The sequence below is a fragment of the Pelophylax lessonae genome (assembly GCF_965119305.1).
Source record: "Pelophylax lessonae genome assembly, chromosome: 13".
NCBI lineage: Eukaryota > Metazoa > Chordata > Amphibia > Anura > Ranidae > Pelophylax > Pelophylax lessonae.
Genome location: NC_138780.1, coordinates 170,674,728 through 170,695,084, shown reverse-complemented (window position 1 = coordinate 170,695,084; position 20,357 = coordinate 170,674,728). Strand labels below are relative to the sequence as shown.

Sequence of the window (20,357 nt, the reverse complement as noted above, 5' to 3'; positions counted from 1 at the left end):
GGTGCGCTACCATTGACTATTACAGAAGGTGCGTTTTTTTGGTGTGCTACCATTGACTATAACAGAAGGTGCGTTTTTTTGGTGCGCTACCATTGACTATAATGGAAGATGAGCTTTTGGTGCGCTACCATTGACTTTTATGGAAGGTGCATTTTTGACGCTCTGCCATTGACTAAAACAGAAGGTGCGTTTCTAGTAAACTACCATTGACTTTAACGGAAGATGTGCTTTTGGTGCACTATAATGGAAGGTGCGTTTTTGGTGCGCTACCATTGACTATAACGGAAGATGTGCTTTTGGTGCGCTACCATTGACTATTACAGAAGGTGCGTTTTTTTGGTGTGCTACCATTGACTATAACAGAAGGTGCGTTTTTGGTGCGCTACCATTGACTTTTATGGAAGGTGCGTTTTTGGTGAGCTACCATTGACTATAACAGAAGGTGCGTTTTTGGTGAGCTACCATTGACTATAACAGAAGGTGCGTTTTTGGTGCGCTACCATTGACTATAACAGAAGGTGCGTTTTTGGTGCGCTACCATTGACTATAACAGAAGGTGCATTTTTGGTGCGCTACCATTGACTATAATGGAAGATGAGCTTTTGGTGAGCTACCATTGACTTTTATGGAAGGTGCATTTTTGACGCTCTGCCATTGACTAAAACAGAAGGTGCGTTTCTAGTAAACTACCATTGACTTTAACGGAAGATGTGCTTTTAGTGCACTATAATGGAAGGTGCGTTTTTGGTGCGCTACTATTGACTATAACGGAAGATGTGCTTTTGGTGAGCTACCATTGACTATTACAGAAGGTGCGTTTTTGGTGGGCTACCATTGACTATAACAGAAGGTGCGTTTTTTTGGTGCGCTACCATTGACTATAACAGAAGGTGCATTTTTGGTGCGCTACCATTGACTATGAGAAGGTGCGCTACCATTGTCTATAATGAAAGGTGCGACCATAATAGACCATCAAATAAAACTAAATGGGGGAAGCTTCCGCTTTCAGGGCGATTCCTGCGCGGTCCCATTAAGTTGAATGGACTGCAAATCGCGTCGGAACACGGAATAAAGTTGTGCATGCACTACTTTTTAAGTGGGGGGCAAAGGTACTGCGTTTGGGGATGTCGCTAAGAGTACATTGGCACCCGCAAAGGCAGTGCATTGTGGGAAACGCGCACAGAACGTGAACCGCATTCTGGCGTGAACTGAGGTGCGATTTTGCAACCCATTCATTTAATATTTATTACTGTAAAAAACAAAACTTTTTTTTTGTTTTGTTTTTAAAGTGTATCCAAAATGAAAATAAAAAACATAAAATAATGTGGCGTCAGCGCGGAAGGATGAAGTTGCTCCATTGTTGGAGCTCAGCGCAGCTTCGTGCCTCTCTAACTGTTATTTTTTAACTGGAGTAGAACGTTGACCTAGTTTGGGCTGTACGCCAGATAATTGTCAATAAAGCTTGTTTGATCCAGGAGGAAAGAAAAAAAAAAAAAAAAGCTGGCAGTGCTGGAGGAGTGGAGGACAGGCAGGACTGGGAGGGTGGAGGTGGATTCAGATGAGCTGGAGACAGCAGAGCTGTAGGATCGAGCCCCGGCAGAGCTGGAGGATTATATCTGCACAGAAGGAGGATTGGAGTCTCCATGACACAGGGACACAACCCCCTGGAGTAAATGTTTGGGGAAGGAACATTCCTTGAAGACCCCTCTGCACAAGTTGCAGCCAGCAATGAATGAGCCCTCTGGACCTTGGCTGGGCTTTGCATGTGTTGTATAGCAGCACAGTGATGCTAGTTGACAAAAGGGGACTTTGATCTGGATTGGACACCCTTAGCTGTATACAACCATCTATATATTTTTGAACCACCGGCAATGGCCAAGCATGTCCAAGGAGGGTCGGCGGAGGAGCTCAACAAGATCTCCGATGAGGAGCTGCTGAGGTGGAACAAGGAGGACCTCATCAAGAGGCTAAGGAAAGTGGAGACTGAGAAGATGAACCTGATGGTGGAGCATGGCAATCTGATGAAGGACGTGAACAGGAGGCTGCAGCTCCACCTGCATGAGATCAGGGGCTTGAAGGAGGTCAATCAGAAACTTCAGGATGACAACCAGGAGCTCCGGGAACTCTGCTGCTTCTTGGATGATGACCGGCAAAAGGGCAAGAAACTGTCCAGAGAATGGCAAAGGTTTGGCAGGCACACGGCCAGCGTGATGTGGAAAGAGGTAGGGGCTTACCAGCAAAAGCTGAAGGAGCTGGAGTCCAAGCAGGAGGCTCTCTTGAGGGACAACCTGGAGCTGAAGGAAATAGTCCTCATGCTGGATGAGGAAAGGAATGGAGCTGGTTCAAGGAGTTCCATAGACAGCCAGACCAGCCTCACCAACCTAAATGGGGGTTCTGGTACCAGGGATGTAGGCGATGGCAGCAGCACCTCCAGCACTGGCAGTGCAGGGAGCCCTGACCACCACCACCACCATCATCATAAACCGGTGGAGAACAGTAAGTCTGGGACCATCAGGAGATCCGCAGATGACCTTTCCACCCTGCCCCACCACAGGAGTATTCCCAATGGACTCAATGGTAAGTGCTCACCCATTGATCATCAATGCTTGCCAATTTGTGTTTGAAGTGTTCGGGATAATCTGCATTCTAACGAGAAAGCAGAAATCCGCTCGCCTTCCTTGACAATGCTAGTCCGAAAATAACTGTATTCCCAGGGAAGGAAGATACAAACTTTTTATAGGTGTTCCTTTTTGTTGTTTTTGCTTTCCTTCATTATTGTACCATGCGTTCTGTTATCTATAAATGGCATTCGAGTACTAGTGGGTATGAATAAGTGAATACATCCTCTAAGTGCTGCTTCAAAGGTCGGTCCACTGATGTTTGAGATGACGGTCAGTGCTGGCAAGTTAGATTGCCCATTTTCCTGGTTGGTCAATGGTGGGATGCCCCCGATCTTTAGAGGCTTAGTTCTCTTGATACAGCCCTTCTCAATCTTTTTAACCTGGGGGAACCCTTGAAATAACTTTCCGGTTCTGGGGAACCCCTCCTAATAATTTGCAATATCTAAAGCCATGGTACATTAGTGTGATGGTCACTAGGAAGAGGGCTTCTCCCACTTGGGGTCACTGGGAAGAATTCTCCTCACACTTGGGGGTCACTGGAAATATCCCCTCTTACAGATAGTTACAACATGCTTACAGGATAAGGCTGTAGGTGACCAGTGCCAAGTCACTAGTCCATCCTTCATCAACCTTTTTTGACATGGTGGAACCCTAAAAATAATTTTTCTGTGTTGGGGAACCCCTGCTAATAATTTGCTATATCGAACGCTCATAGTACATAAGTGTGATCGTCACTGGGAAGAATGCTCCTCACACTTGGGGGTCACTGGGAAGAATGCTCCTCACACTTGGGGTCACTGGGAAGAATCCCCTCTTACAGAAGGCTACGACCTCTATATAGGATAAGGCTGTAGGTGACCAATGCCACTTGGGGGTCACTGGGAAGAGTGCTCCTCGCACTTGGGGTCACTGGGAAGTATGCCTTTTACATTAGCTACAACATAATTATGGGATAAGACTGTAGGTGACCAGTGCCAAGTCCCTAGACCATCCTTTCTAAACCTTTTTTGACATGGTGGAACCCTAAAAATAATTTTCTTGTGCTGGGGAACCCCTGCTAATAATTTGCTATATCGAACGCTCATTGTACATAAGTATGATTGTCACTGGGAAGAATGCTCCTCACACTTGGGGTCACTGGGAAGTATCCCCTTTTACATTAGCTACAACATAATTATGGGATAAGGCTGTAGGTGACCAGTGCCAAGTCCCTAGACCATCCTTCCTAAACCTTTTTCAACATAGTGGAACCCTTAAAATACATTTCTTGTGTTGGGGAACCCCTGCTAATAATTACTATAGCTAAAGCTCATTGTACAGTAGTGTGATGGTCACTGGGAAGAATTCTCCTCACATTTGGGGTCACTGGGAAGAATGCTCCTCACACTTTGGGTCACTGGGAAGAATGCTCCTCACACTTTGGGTCACTGGGAAGAATGCTCCTCACACTTTGGGTCACTGGGAATAATGCTCCCCACACTTTGGGTCACTGGGAAGAATGCTCCCAACACTTTGGGTCACTGGGAAGAATGCTCCCCACACTTTGGGTCACTGGGAAGAATGCTCCCCACACTTTGGGTCACTGAGAAGAATGCTCCCCACACTTGGGGTCACTGGGAAGAATGCTCCTCACATTTGGGGTCACTGGGAAGAATGCTCCTCACACTTGGGGTCACTGGGAAGAATGCTCCTCACACTTTGGGTCACTGGGAAGAATGCTCCTTACACTTTGGGTCACTGGGAAGAATGCTCCTCACAGTTTGGGTCACTGGGAAGAATGCTCCCCACAGTTTGGGTCACTGGGAAGAATGCTCCCCACACTTTGGGTCACTTGGAAGAATGCTCCCCACACTTTGGGTCACTGGGAAGAATGCTCCTCACACTTGGGGTCACTTGGAAGAATTCTCCTCACATTTGAGGTCACTGGGAAGAATGCTCCCCACACTTTGGGTCACTGGGAAGAATGCTCCCCACACTTTGGGTCACTTGAAAGAATGCTCCCCACACTTTGGGTCACTTGGAAGAATGCTCCCCACACTTTGGGTCACTTGGAAGAATGCTCCCCACACTTGGGGTCACTGGGAAGAATGCTCCCCACACTTTGGGTCACTGGGAAGAATGCTCCCCACACTTTGGGTCACTGGGAAGAATGCTCCTCACACTTTGGGTCACTGGGAAGAATGCTCCCCACACTTTGGGTCACTGGGAAGAATGCTCCCCACACTTTGGGTCACTGGGAAGAATGCTCCCCACACTTTGGGTCACTGGGAAGAATGCTCCTCACACTTGGGGTCACTTGGAAGAATTCTCCTCACATTTGAGGTCACTGGGAAGAATGCTCCTCACATTTGGGCTCACTTGGAAGAATGCTCCCCACACTTTGGGTCACTGGGAAGAATGCTCCTTACACTTTGGGTCACTGGGAAGAATGCTCCTCACACTTTGGGTCACTGGGAAGAATGCTCCCCACACTTTGGGCCACTGGGAAGAATGCTCCTCACACTTTGGGTCACTGGGAAGAATGCTCCTCACACTTTGGGTCACTGGGAAGAATGCTCCCCACACTTTGGGTCACTGGGAAGAATGCTCCTTACACTTTGGGTCACTGGGAAGAATGCTCCTCACAGTTTGGGTCACTGGGAAGAATGCTCCCCACAGTTTGGGTCACTGGGAAGAATGCTCCCCACACTTTGGGTCACTTGGAAGAATGCTCCCCACACTTTGGGTCACTGGGAAGAATGCTCCTCACACTTGGGGTCACTTGGAAGAATTCTCCTCACATTTGAGGTCACTGGGAAGAATGCTCCCCACACTTTGGGTCACTGGGAAGAATGCTCCCCACACTTTGGGTCACTTGAAAGAATGCTCCCCACACTTTGGGTCACTTGGAAGAATGCTCCCCACACTTTGGGTCACTGGGAAGAATGCTCCCCACACTTGGGGTCACTGGGAAGAATGCTCCCCACACTTTGGGTCACTGGGAAGAATGCTCCTCACACTTTGGGTCACTGGGAAGAATGCTCCTCACACTTGGGGGCACTTGGAAGAATTCTCCTCACATTTGAGGTCACTGGGAAGAATGCTCCCCACACTTTGGGTCACTGGGAAGAATGCTCCCCACACTTTGGGTCACTTGAAAGAATGCTCCCCACACTTTGGGTCACTTGGAAGAATGCTCCCCACACTTTGGGTCACTTGGAAGAATGCTCCCCACACTTGGGGTCACTGGGAAGAATGCTCCCCACACTTTGGGTCACTGGGAAGAATGCTCCTCACACTTTGGGTCACTGGGAAGAATGCTCCCCACACTTTGGGTCACTGGGAAGAATGCTCCCCACACTTTGGGTCACTGGGAAGAATGCTCCCCACACTTTGGGTCACTGGGAAGAATGCTCCCCACACTTTGGGTCACTGGGAAGAATGCTCCCCACACTTTGGGTCACTGGGAAGAATGCTCCCCACACTTTGGGTCACTGGGAAGAATGCTCCCCACACTTTGGGTCACTGGGAAGAATGCTCCCCACACTTTGGGTCACTGGGAAGAATGCTCCCCACACTTTGGGTCACTGGGAAGAATGCTCCCCACACTTTGGGTCACTGGGAAGAATGCTCCCCACACTTGGGGTCACTTGGAAGAATTCTCCTCACATTTGAGGTCACTGGGAAGAATGCTCCTCACATTTGGGCTCACTTGGAAGAATGCTCCCCACACTTTGGGTCACTGGGAAGAATGCTCCCCACACTTTGGGTCACTGGGAAGAATGCTCCTCACACCCTCTCTTACAAATAGTTATGACATCTTTATGGGATAAGGCTGTAGGGGACCAATGTCAAGTCTTAGCCAATCCATTCCTCAACCTTTGTAACATGGTGGAACCCTTAAAAAAAATTCCCAGTGTCAGGGAACCCCTTATACTAATTACTATATACACAGCTTATTCTACATTAGTGAGATGGTCCCTGGGAAGAATGCTCCCTATATTTGTGGTCGGTTAGAAGAACCCCCCCTTAAGCTGGCCTTACACTATACAATGTATTTGTATAATCTCTGTACATTCTCCTTTAGCTTTACAAAAACGATATAATGTGAGGGCAAACCAAAGTAAGTAATTCGATCAGCATCCAATCAAGCAGACATTGTACTACATGGCTAATGGTAGCTCTTAAATTAATAGTAAACGTCATTTTTTTCAAAATTGTTGACAGGCAGGGTATTTATGACAGAAGGTCTCTTCTGTCATCAATGCTTCCTTCTGCCTGTCGGCCATCATTTACACCGAGCCGTGCATGCGCAGATCAGTAAACATTTATGGCCCCAGATTTGTGCCATGGCCATGTAACTCTCGGGTGCATGTGCGGAAGTGGCGTTATCGCGACCCGGCCAATTAAATGGCTGAAGGCCCAGAACCATTAAGGAAGACCGGGCAAAGATGGTAGCGCCAGGGGCCCACCTGATCAATCACACTGCGCCGAGGGAGGGCACAGTTTGACAGGTAAAGCCTCGTACACACCCACAGATTGTTGGCCGTAAATTGTCGGCCAACGTCCAATCGGCGATTGTCGGCTTGTTAGTATGATGCTTCCGACAACCAACTGCCAATTTTCGGCCGAAAAAAATCTGGTGTGCATGCTATAAAATTTTTGTTAGCCAACAACAAAACGACCGATTGTTCCTCAGTCAGTACAGTTTTCGGCAGACAAAAATCAGATGAGCAAGACTGGACATGCTCAGAGAAGAAAAAACACACGGAAAGTCAACCATCACATGACATCACTACTGAAGTTGGTTTTCGTTGGCCAACAAAAGTCCAGTGCAAGTCTAGAGCACATTTCAACCAACAAACAACACTGGACAAAAGACGGCCGATCGGTCGGCCAACAATCTGTGCGTGTGTACGAGGCTTTAGTCTGCTATAATGTGCTAATATGCTGTGCAGACTAACACATTATGGGATAACGCACCTGGGGCCCCTAAAAAGAGAAAAACCTAGAGGACTGCACTATCGCTTTAAGGAGATTGTACAGTTAGCCTTAAGCTGACCAAACACTATACAATCTGATTGTACAATTTCTGTACAAACCTTAAAGGGTAAGTCCACCCTAACACTAAAATCTCTACATCTACAGATATCCATGGTCTAGCACAGGGTTTCTCAACCAGGGTTCCTCCTGAGGTTGCTCGGGGTTCCTTGAGCAATGGACAATTTCTGCCTCCCGCATAAGTTTCCAATGACACCATTGTTCCTTTTTTTTATTATTATTATTATACAGGATTTATATAGCGCCAACAGTTTGCGCAGCGCTTTCCAATGTGGGGGAAGACAATACAGTTACAGTACAATTCAATACAGGAGGAATCAGAAGGCCCTGCTCGTTAGAGCTTACAATCTAGAAGGGAGGGCAAAGTGAAACAAAAGGCAGTAGCTATCTGTAAGGGGGTAATTCTTCCCACTGACTGTCACACTGATGTGTCATGAGTTGTAGATTTTTAAATTTTAGCAGGGGTTCCCCGAGACCAGAAATTCTTTTTTTAAGGGTTCCTCTGTGTTGAAAAGGTTGAGAAAGGTTAGTGCCTATCTACCCCTGTAAAGAAGAAATCCGCATACATATATTTTTTGAAGCCAATCCGATCCAGTCTGCAGAGGACACAGCCGACAACGGCTGTGAAATGAATGGGAAGTGATGTCACCCATAGACTTACTATGGGGCTTCCGTTGTCAGCCGCCTCCTCTGCACCCGCCTACACAGCGAAGCCGCCACTGACAGCTCAGCGTGGGACCAGATCGGCTTAAGAAAAGGCATGTATAGCTATTTTGTTTTTTTTCTTCACATTGTTAGGTTAAGCCCCGTACACACGTACCGATCGTCGGCATACAAATGTTCGTCTTTTCTCCCCGGGATGTCGGTGTCTGTTGAAAAGTGCAAAGACAGCACAAGGACAGCACAAGAATTTTGTCTGCAGACTTCAGCTGACTGCAGAAGTGATGTCATGTAATGGTTAACTTTCCCTGTGTTTTTAATTTTCTGAGCATGCCCAGTCTTGCAAATCTGCGGTCTGTCGGCCGAATTCTGTACTGACAGGCGAACAATCGTCCGTTCTGGTGTCCGCAGACAAAAATTTTCATGTTTGCACGAAAGACTTTTGTCCGCGGATTGTGCGCAGACATCTGTCGGAGGCACCATACTAACACGCGTACAATCGGCAGATCTTTCGTCCGCCGACGTTTGTATGCCGACGATCGGTACGTGTGTACGGGCCTTTAGTCTTAGGTTGTGGATGTCTGTAGATGTAGAGATTTTAGTGTTAGGGCGGACTCATCCTTTAAAGAATTTGTTACCCCAACATTTCGTATTCTTGATATGTGCCTGCTGTACCATGTACTTGTATGAGAAAGTATCCTGTTCTGTTTGTATTGCTTCCTTTGTGTGACATCCCTGGTGTTCCTGCCGGTCCCCCTGCTTTCCTATTTCAAACTGACCACACTAGGCATAGAATCACAGCCTTCCCAACGTGGTCAGCTCTCTAGCTATACTGGCAACTCAGCCTGCACTCTTCCAATGATCAGACATGTCCTGACATGCCCTCTTCCCTGGCACAGCCTTTCACTGGGAAGATCAGTGTACTGCTGCTTCTCCTCCCCCAGCTCTTATACAGCTGAGAACAGAGGGAAAGTGATCACTTATTAAGAAAAAAAAAAAGGGGGAACATTTTGTTGTCGTGACGTCATTGCGTATGTTGCGCCTCCGCACACTGGGACAGCTTCTGCCTTCTTAGGCCGCCTCCCTCAGCCTTGTCTGGAGTCAGGGAGTCTCGGGACAGTGAGTGTACAGTGCACACAGTGTGTTTAACACAGCCGCCATACATACACCCACCCACAGCTGCCCGGTGCCAGCCACCCACCACCATTCAGATGATGTGAAACTGATGTCCCTGCAAGTGCGGTTTTCCTATCAGTTTTCGTGCAGTTAAGGTGTGAAGAACGAGCCCTTAATGTTAAAAATGTTAATAAACAAACATTAACATGTTCAGTAACAGATTTGTGTCGAAAATTGTGTTTATTTTGCAAAGCTTTAAATGTTCAAAATATCGGCCCATACCGATATGCAATGGAAAAAAAAAAATATTGGTATAGGTATCGGCAACGAAAAACCGATATCAGTTGATCCCTACCTTGTACTTCATAGTTGATTGTACATCTAAAGTAAGTTGTAACGTGTGTGGTCACCTCAATAGTGGTGAAAAGATCATTGATGTCCGTGGTTCCTTATCTAAGAGGTATAAATTGCTCGAGGAGCCCAGAGCAGCGTTTGGAGGAATCCTAGCATTCCATGGAACCCAGAAATAAAATATATGAACAATTGAACTGGGAAGGTGGGAGTGCTCCAAACTGCTGGTGGGGGAGCTGTCAACTGAAGAGCAAAAATCGAATTCCTAGGCTGCCAAAAGATTGCCAATTTAGCAGCTCCTGGCAGAAATGAAAATATCAGTTGGGGGGGGGGGGGTACACTCGCACTGGTTTATTAAACGGTTGCAGCATGCATTGTTGCTGGTGATTGCTCTATACGTGTCATTGGTATGGGTTTTCATTGCATGGAATTTTTTATTGATACAATTTATACAATGAATAGAGATTCCATGCAGAGTGAGGATGGGAAGGTTATTGGATGGAGCAATGTTAGCATTACATGGATACAATGTGATCATTTGCTTCTGATTACCTTATTTGTTGCATAACTGATCTATGGCGGTATCTGTAATTGCAAGGATTTTCTATCATCCATCCCATAAAACTTTTCAGATCCCCATAGGGAAGTTGTGTTTATTGTTTATATGTGTTTTGATAATTTTGTATTCTTGTTTATGCAATAAGTTTCAATAGATATTCTGAATGTTACATTGTTGCAATGATGCATGTACACACTGTTCACCTTAGTCAATGTGCAATTGTTAGTCTGAAGTGTACTCAGTATTCAGAAGTTGTATAGGACAACCACACACACAGTGAGACCTGTGCATTCACACTTTGCATAGTGGGAACAAGCGTTCCAGCTCTCAATTTGCTTGAGCAATTTGCATGGAATTTCGCATGCCACACATAGGGCTGCCCTAGGCGCGTTGTCACCCGAAAAGAAGGGCACTGAGCGTGGCACGTTTTTCAAACAAACCTTATGTCGTGATCACTGCAGAATGGCATGGCGTTTGGTGTGCTATTAAGGAATATTGCCACCCAAACGCACGTTGTGCATCCTGCCTCGATTTGGGATCACAGGCAGAATCGCAGAGATCGCAAATCGCAAAATGTGAACAGGGCCTAGTTCTGGCATTCACAACTACAACAGAAGGTGCGTTTCTGGTGCGCTACCATTGACTATAATGCAAGATGCGTTTTTGGTGCGCTACCATTGACTATAATGCAAGATGCGTTTTTGGTGCGCTACCATTGACTATAATGGAAGGTGCACTTTAGGTTAGCTACTATAAACTTTAACAGGTGCGTTTCTGGTGAGCTACCATTGACTATAGTGGAAGGTGTGTCTTTTGGTGAGCATCCAAAACACAATGTGACTCTGCCGCGATTGTCACATGACGCTATCGTGGCAAAAACGTGAGTTTTAAAAATTTACCACACTTGTCGCCCAGAAAGGAGCAGAAGCTTCTTTTTGGGCAACCCATGAAGTGCGCCTAATAGGCTGCCCTATGTGCAACACTCAAATCGCTCAAGCTACGCAAAACTGTGAATGCAGCCTTCTGATTGGATGACTGGTCCCTTACAATGCCCTTTCACTTTTTTGTTTTTTTAATAAAAAAAAAAGTAAAAACCTTACCTCTTCTGAAGGTCAATTCTGATACCCAGTCACAAGCCTGACACTAAGGCTGGCCATACACTATACAATTTTCTTGTTCAACTTTCCTTTAGATTTACCAAAACCATGTAATATAGGGTCAAACCTAAACACTTTCAATTTGTATGCAGTCAGGCAGGCCCTTGCTCTACATAGTTATAGGTAAATCTAAAGGAAATTGAATAAGAAAATTGTATAGTGTATGGCCAGCCTTACATAGTGGTGGCCCTACACGATCCAATAAAACTAAACGATTGATGTTCGATCCAATAAAGCAATCCTATCAGACATCAATCGGGTGAAACAAAAAATGTCATGGATGAGCGACAGCGATTTTTTTTCGACCGATCTAAGTCAATCAGTTGCGGTGGCATAAAATAGATTGGCATTTCTCATGCCCTTACAGGTAAGACTGATGGTATGTGGCTCACAAGGGAGGAAAATTCCATCACTTGACCCTGCACAATCCTTTTTTTTTTTTTTTTTTTTTATTCGTACATTGATCACTTTTTTTATTTTGCACCATGTGTTCCCACCATTAGAGGATTGACACTTGGCACAACTAGCCAATCTGTGTCTAAAAATCCCCTATGACCTTGAGCATTGCCAGATATCACATGATCCTTGCCACAGATCATGTGACCGGGTACAGCAGAGATGCAGGATTTTCTATTCCAAAAAAAAAGTTAGGCCCCTTTCACACCGGCTTTCCAATCAGGTCCCTGTTAGTTTTTCAGGCGGACCTAATCGGACACCCCATGCACCCCTATGGATCAGCGGATGTCAGTGGTGACATGTCTGCTGACACCCGCTGCTATCCGATCCGATCCTGTCCGTGAAATCCAGACGGATGGAAACCCTATTTTCCATCTGTCTGGAGGATCGGATGAGAACGGACAGGCGGATCATTCTCCTCCGATCTCCCATAAAGGAGAGCGGGGATCTGACAGCTCTGTCTCTGCAAAGTAAGCGGAGCCAGAGTTGTCGTCCGCCTGCTCAGCGGAGATTGGCAGATCGATCCCCGCTGAGCAAAACGGAGTCCGTCGGGCGGAAAGCCCATGTGAAAGGACCCTATAACTTTTCAAACTTGGTTTTAGGCATAGAATGTTAAAGGACTGATATTCCAGCACATCCAGCCAATCGGTGGCTTTGCCTGAACATCATCCAGGATCCTTGGCATTGGCAAGGACCCTTGGCACAGGTCATGTGATTGGGTGTTGAATTTTTTTATTTTTTTTCCTTATATACATTAATTGCAATGTGCATCTGACCTTGCTAGCAAATGTGGCTTCTTCAGGATGAGTCCATTCCTTAGCACAGCCCCAACCTCCCTTGCATATGCCTACTGAGTGTGCTGGGCCAGCTCCTCCGCCTCTCTCTACACAACCTTTCATGTAACAGCCAGGGGAGGAACAAAGGGGAGTACTAAAGAGTAAAATATACCTCCCAACTTTTTTGAGATGGGAATGGAGGACACACATTAGCAAAAGTATGCAGGCTTAGAACACACCCCCTGCCATGCCCTCTAAAAGGGGAGTTGTAAAAAAAAAAAAAAAGATTAGCTAAACCCACAAATACTTTTTTTTTTTTTTTTTTTTTTTTTTTTTTTTTTTTTTTTTTTTTCACCTTTACTGTTCCTTTTTATAGTGGCTTTTGAAATTTACTAATGCAGCAATTTTAGAAATGTGATAAAAGATTTAGCACTGGGAAACACTTTTTTAGAGATAAAAAAATGCATTTTAAATGCAACTATATAGATCAGACCAAAATGAGGGATAGAGGGACTTTGTTCCAAATCGGGGACAGTCCCTCGAAATCAAGGACAGTTTGGAGTTATGCATACTTGTACATAGAGCACATTAAATGTACATGTAACAAATTGGAAATGACAGTGGGAAACCCTCACCTGATCGCAGGACAGGGCGGATTAAGCAGTAGCGTCGATTACATCATTTGTATTTCCAGTCTTGTAGGACAATAATGTAACCGAGTCCTCTGTCCGGGTATTGGATCTAGTGCTATGGGAGCAGCTACTAGATATCTTGGCTTTCCTTTCCACCAGTCTGTTTGTCTTAGTTCGGTGTCAGTAGGAGATAAGCCGTGTACACAATACATAGACGCTTTAGAAGTCTTTTGAACTGTGAGCACACATTGGGGAGCTTGTTGTAGGTGGCCCCAGAAGAGGCAAGCTTGTTGTAGGTGGCCCCAGCAGAGGCAAGCTTGTTGTAGGTGGCCCCAGCAGAGGCAAGCTTGTTGTAGGTGGCCCCACCAGAGGCAAGCTTGTTGTAGGTGGCCCCACCAGAGGCAAGCTTGTTGTAGGTGGCCCCACCAGAGGCAAGCTTGTTGTAGGTGGCCCCAGCAGAGGCAAGCTTGTTGTAGGTGGCCCCAGCAGAGGCAAGTTTGTTGTAGGTGGCCCTACCAGAGGCAAGCTTGTTGTAGGTGGCCCGACCAGAGGCAAGCTTGTTGTAGGTGGCCCGACCAGAGGCAAGCTTGTTATAGGTGGCCCCACCAGAGGCAAGCTTGTTATAGGTGGCCCCACCAGAGGCAAGCTTGTTGTAGGTGGCCCCACCAGAGGCAAGCTTGTTGTAGGTGGCCCCACCAGAGGCAAGGTCTGTATCTGGAAATACGCTCTTAAATATTACACATAATAAACCACCCCCCCCCCCCAAAAAAAAAACGTAGAAAGTCCCATATTGCCCATAGATCGGATCCCAATAGATAGGGTCTTCATTGTGTTGGGTCCCAAATAATTTACTCTCCTGAGTAACACATATCACCATCCACCACCAAATATGGATGACCACCAGAAGAACCACCACCACAGAGACAATACAAGTACCTGCTTACCATCAGTTCTGGACTTCCTATCAGGGCTGGCCCAAGACATTGTGCCGCTTGGGTCCAAGAATGAAATGCTCACCTCCTCCCTCCCCCCCCACCCAAGAAAAAAAAAAATATGACGCCCAACAACAGGCCCTCACATCCATTATTTTATATAAATATAAAATTTAGAAAATATTATACTGTTATCTTCTTCCATAACTCACCTCCGGACCGGTCCACCAAACACCCGCTGTCTGTCTTCAGTCCTCCTATCACTCCTGTGTCTGCCGCGGCCCCCCGCCCTAGAAGATCCAGCCTCCACTGCATGAGATGGAGTACCCTGATGTCTGACATCATTGTGCACTCCACAATCACGTAAGGGACGTTCCCCGGAGGAGACCCTCCGCCTCCTCATACCCATCAGTTTGCACTTCAGGCGGCAGTATGAGATGGGGAAATGCTGCCCGTAACGTGCTGCAAACTGATGACACACAAAACTGCTCTAAAAAAAAAAAAAATCTTGGGAGTCAATTTGCTGCCCCTCTCCACCAAGTGGGGCCTCGGTCCAATGGACCCAGCAGGACCCATGGTAGGGCCAGGTCTGCCTCTTTATTATAGGAGGTCAGCAGCGCCTGTTGGCTGTTTACTCCCCCAGGGCTTTGTAGTGATATTCCGGCTGTATAGTAAACTAGACATCTTGTAGCGGCTTCCGTGTGAAGAGGCTCAAAGACAAAAAGATGCTCCACATAGTGCAAATCCAAATGACATCAGCATTACGTCAGCACATTGTCCAACCTACGCGTTTCGTCACAAATTGCGTCAAATTTCCTATATCTGGAAATATAAGACCAGTTTCACCAGACTTGCGAAAGATGATTTATAAGAAGACCATTCTACAAACGACAATACTGTTTATCTACCAAAAAAAAAAGTAAAAGTAGTATCAAACCCTCAGAGTTTAACACCATAGGAAAAATTAAATAAACATTCTCCAGTAAACTATTTGTAAAAGATTCTCTTCCCTAGTGCTTGCAGCTTACTTTCAATGCTGCTGGTTTCTCCTCTCTCGGAGCTGCTTCCCTGAATTCCCAGTCTCCACAGGAAAGGGTTAACAGTGGACAGTTTAGTCTCCAGCCAAACTATAAAAGCCACTATTAAACCCAAAAAATGTAACATATTGCAGCTTAAAGCGGAGTTCCGGGTACAGATGTCATTTTTTAATAAACATACCCCCGGGACAGTCAGGGCTAGCACATTCCACAATGGCTAGCCTCTGATCTGTCCCGGTTCGCACTTACCTTTTAGAAGAAATACTTACTTAGAAAATTTCTTCCACAGCGTTTCCATCTCTCTTGTGGGCAGCTGAAGCCGGCGCGATCCTCTTCTGCGTCTTCTTCCGCGTCTTCTTCTCCCAGAATGCGCCGCACCGGCCCCTCTCGTCACTTCCGGCGCGGCGCCGCATTCCTCCACAGCTTCTGGGCATGCCCAGAAGCTGTTTAGCAGGGGAATGCGGCGTCGCCCGGAAATGACGAGCGGGGCCGGTGCCGTCGCATTGATTCCTGGGAGCTGTGACGTTCAGCTCCCAGGAATCATAGCGAGACAGGAAGTGACGGGGTGAGCCGCGGCTCCGAGGGAGGAAGTACTCTGAGGTGAGTATCTTCGATCTTCAATTGCAAGGTAAGTAAACACAAAAAAAAAAAATTAACTATCCAATTCCTTTTCAGGTGAGGTCTACCTAGCGGAGGGGCACAAAAAAAAATATAGTTTTTGTGCCCGGAACTCCGCTTTAACAGTCGTTAGAGGTAAAGTCGTTAGAGTCGTAAGGTTCGTAGAGTCGAGGTTAGAGTCGTAAACGACTGCATTCGTTTTCTTTTTCTCTTTCTTTTTTTTCCTCTCTGTTTTCACATGGGGATTTAGCCCGTAACACACCTCCTGTATTAGGGTGCCTCCGCTCTTGATGAAGGAACACAGGGGGCAACTTTGGACAGTAGCATTGTCAGTCTGGGGGGGGGTTGGAGTGTTTAGATGTATTAGCAGATTTAGATACTTACAAAATGAAGTCAAACTACAGCTCACACTGCAGTCACAATGACAGATATTTTTTTTCTTTTTTGTGGCAAAGGCTTTACATGAATAAATTAAAAACCAATCATTTGTAAGCACTCGTCAGTGGTAAATGGTTTGAGTTATGCGTTCCCAATGGATACATTTGCAAGAAAGCCTGTTCTGTTGAAAAACAACTGACTTACTGGCCAGATCACCAGGTGAAAATAAAAAGGCTAAAAAAAAAAGGAATGCAGCCATCACATCTAGGAATTGGTAAGCTGCAATTTAAAGCAGATCTTCATGGCATCTGAGGACCACAAACCAAAATCACTATTGAATTCATTTTTAATATTCAAAGCAAACTCTCCCACCCACCCATGTCTTTGTGATTTTTTTTTTATTTTTTTTTTTTTGAGAAATCACTTTGAAAAAATACCCCCTAGCGTTTCTGGCTGTGGCTATCTTGAGTAAGAGCAAATGATTCTTTTATTTCCTGGAATCCATCTGCCCTTAGCTCAGGCATGCATGCAGGGGGGTGTGCTTAGCTGAGAAACCCCCTCCTCCCCTCCTGAGGACTCCTGGGATGTCTGACATAATTTGCCTTGGTAAGAAACCAGGAAGTCACTGAAGAAATGAAAAAAAAAAGGTTTAAAACAAGTAAATATGGTCTACTTTGCTATCTATTTACTAATGCTAGCAGCATGAGGATTAAAAAATAACCTTTCTTGAAAATGAAAATGAAATGGTCTGTATTAAAATGTTGTATGTAGAGAAAATTCAATAAAGAAATATAAATAAAAAAAAAGAATTAAAAAAAAAAAAAGAATACCCAGCCCAATAAAATAATTTTTGAATAAATAAATAAATAACCAGTGTTGATTGGGGAAGTGCAGTTCCACTTTAATAAATGTTTGCTTTTGGGTTTATACTGCTTTAACTTGGAGAAGGCAGGAATAGGGAGTATTTTGTCTTCTTAGGCTGTAGGGCTGTGTGTTTCTATTGAAGCACACAGTGTAAAGAGATACAACTCTAGTCCCTGCATGCAAGAGTGGCTACATAGGATTCTGCAATAGAAAAGGGCTACCCTAAGGCCCCGTTCACACTGGGGCGACGCTACTTCCCGGGGCGACCTCACAGGTCGCAGCGCACTGCTCGCACCGCGACCTCGGAGCGGCCGGCACGGACTTCATAACATTGTAGTCTATGCAGGTCGCTCCGGGTCGCCCCAAAGAAGATCCGGACCCTTTTTCTAAGTCGGAGCGACTTGTGTCGCTCCTATTAGAACGGGTCCGCAGCTTCTCTATGCCAGGCGACCTGTCAGGCGACCAGGTCGCCTGACGGGTCGCCCCAGTGTGAACAGGGGCTAAAACAGGAAACCTGCAGTATGGCACCAGCTTAAATATAAACATATACAAGGATTAAAAGATCAAAAGCTGCATATGCAGTAAGTGAAGAAATCAGCTGCAGGTTTATTATTCCTTTCATTTGCAAAATACACATTAAAGATTGCCAGATGATCTCTTCCTGCTTCCAGGTACAGGAAGCTCTGCAGCCAGCGCAGCATCCTATACTTTATAAACAAACGTTTCCATGCACGCCTAAAAAACTAAAAAATACAATCCCCCCCCCCCCCTCTTTGATAATAACATTTATACCTTGATATCCATTTCCGCATGGATGGACAAATCTCCACTGATGGCTATTACATTTTGATAGTTGCCACTCACAGCTATCCCAACAGTCGAACAGTGACTGCATCTGATTGGTGAAAGCTGTTAAGTTTCCAACCAATGGCTCTTCTCCTTCGACTTTCAGACCAACAATGCCACCCATGGCTTAAAGCGGTAGTACACTCCGCCTCTTAACCACTTCAGCCCCTATTTGCGATTCGGCACTGCATGACTTTAACAGACAATTGTGCGGTCGTGCGACGCTGTACCCAAATGAAATTGATGTCCTTTTTTTCCCCACAAACAGAGCTTTTGGTGGTATTTGATCACCTGTGCGATTTTTTTTTTTTTTTTTTTTTTTTTTTTTTTTTTTTTTTTTTTTTTTTTTTTTTCTCTTTTGCGCTATAAACAAAAAAAAAAAAGAGCGACAATTTTGAAAAAATAACAATATTTTTCATTTTTTTTTTTTTTTTTTTTTATATGAAATTCTCAAAAAAAAAAAAGTAAAAATCAAAATGTTTTAACATCTTAGGCCAGTTTGTTTTCTGCTACATATTTTTGGTAAAACAATTGCAATAAGTGTATTTTGATTGGTTTGCGCAAAAGTTATTACATTTACTAACTACGGGAAAGATGTCATTTTTTTTTTAAACTAATGGCGGCGATCTGCGATTTTGTTGGACTGCAACATTGCGGTGGACAGATCGGATCCCTAACTGACATTTTTGACACTTTTTTGGGTAGAACCAGTGACATTACTACAGTAATCAGTGCTAAAAATATGCACTGTTACTGTAAAAATGACACTGGCAGGGAAAGTGTTAACTTTACTGGGGATCAAGGGGTTAAGTGTATCCCTAGAGGTGTGATTCTAACTGTAGAGGGGCGTGGCTTGTGAGATCATCAGAGACATGCGATGCTATATAGCAGGATCGCATAGCCTCTGTGATGATCTAAGGGAGAATGACAGACAGCTGTGCTTACATCAGCCGTCTGTCTTTCTCCCTCTGCTGCGGGAGATCGTGAGTGGGCACATGCGCTGGCTCCCCAGGGAACGAGCGGGGGTGGGAGCGTGCCACTGGCGGCACGCGCTCGCCTCCCACAGGCGCCTGAGCGAGAGACGTAGGGCTACGTCGCTTTTGCCCAGCAGCGACAGAGTGCCACAGTAAATGTACGGTGGGCGGGGCTGAAGTGGTTAACTTTTACCTACAGGTAAGCCTATAATAAAGCCTATAATAAGGCTTACCTGTAGGTAAAATTAATATCTCCTAAACCTGCATGACTTAGGAGATATTCACCCTGCATGCAGCCGCTGACACCAGTGGTGCATGCGCTCTGAAAGTCTGGGGGACCTTGAGAGCTGCTGCGCGGGAGTGACATCATCGCGGCTCTGGCCACTCACAGCGCCGGAACCCCCCCCCCCCCCCCCCGAACCTGGAAGAGACGCCGAGGGAACGTGACAGCTTCCTTAGCGGTGTCCGGCGACCATGTGGGGGCTTCGTTCTAAGGTATTTCATAATGTGCTAGTATGCGATGCATACTAGCACATTATGCCATTGTCTTGCAGGGTTTTATTTTATTTTTTTGTACTTGGGGGATACTACTGCTTTAAATTTTGGGCTCCAGAACTCTTTAATAACCAGTCCGCTATAACCAGTTCTTTTATTGCATTCCAGTACATTGTGAAAATGCACCTCCAAAGCTATTTTGTATTTTTGTAAAGGAGATGGAATCTACCTGTCCAATCTTGCCCACTTGTTTTTTCTTATTTTGTCTCCTTGCTTACAGTCATAATATACTGTAAGCAAAATCCAAATAACTATCAAAAAAGGTAACATGTAAATTAGGGCGGTCAACAGTAAGTGGATACAAACATGCTTGGGACAACCTTAGATCCTTATGGTGTGAATACACGATTAGAATATTGCCCGATCATTCGACCACCGACTTTTGAAAAAGTATTTGTTGGTCTAAAACGTTGCCAACATACGCGGTCCGAATATCGCCCAACCGTTGCCCGCCGACCATTGAAACAGTGTTCGTCAGTCGAAAACGTTGCCAAGAACGTATACAGATTTAAACTGAACGACCTCAACACCAACGTATAGAATATCGTTCTTTCGCAAACGAGACGACAGAATTTTTCGGGTTTTTCAAACAGTATTTTTCGTTCACAATATCGATATCGCTCATTGATGGCTGGACATTAACGAGTAGAATATCGGCCGATCGCTCGCTGAACGGAAATTTTCGGCCGATTTTTCTTATCGTGTATTCCGGCCATTAGATCTATACTCAGACAAAACAGATAACAAACAACCTAAATATAAATAAATACATAAAATAAATATAT

At 45.4% G+C, this 20,357-nt stretch overlaps 1 protein-coding gene across 1 annotated transcript in view; it reads left to right on the top strand.

Moving 5' to 3' along the window:
- Positions 1–1,524: 1,524 nt before the first annotated feature.
- Positions 1,525–20,357, top strand: part of CCDC85C (coiled-coil domain containing 85C) — a 181,871-nt gene continuing 163,038 nt past the window's right edge. The window contains exon 1 of the mRNA XM_082242829.1: positions 1,525–2,577. Within this exon, the coding sequence (XP_082098955.1) occupies positions 1,872–2,577 (706 nt within the window). The 5' untranslated portion in view covers positions 1,525–1,871. The remainder of the gene's footprint in view (positions 2,578–20,357) is intronic.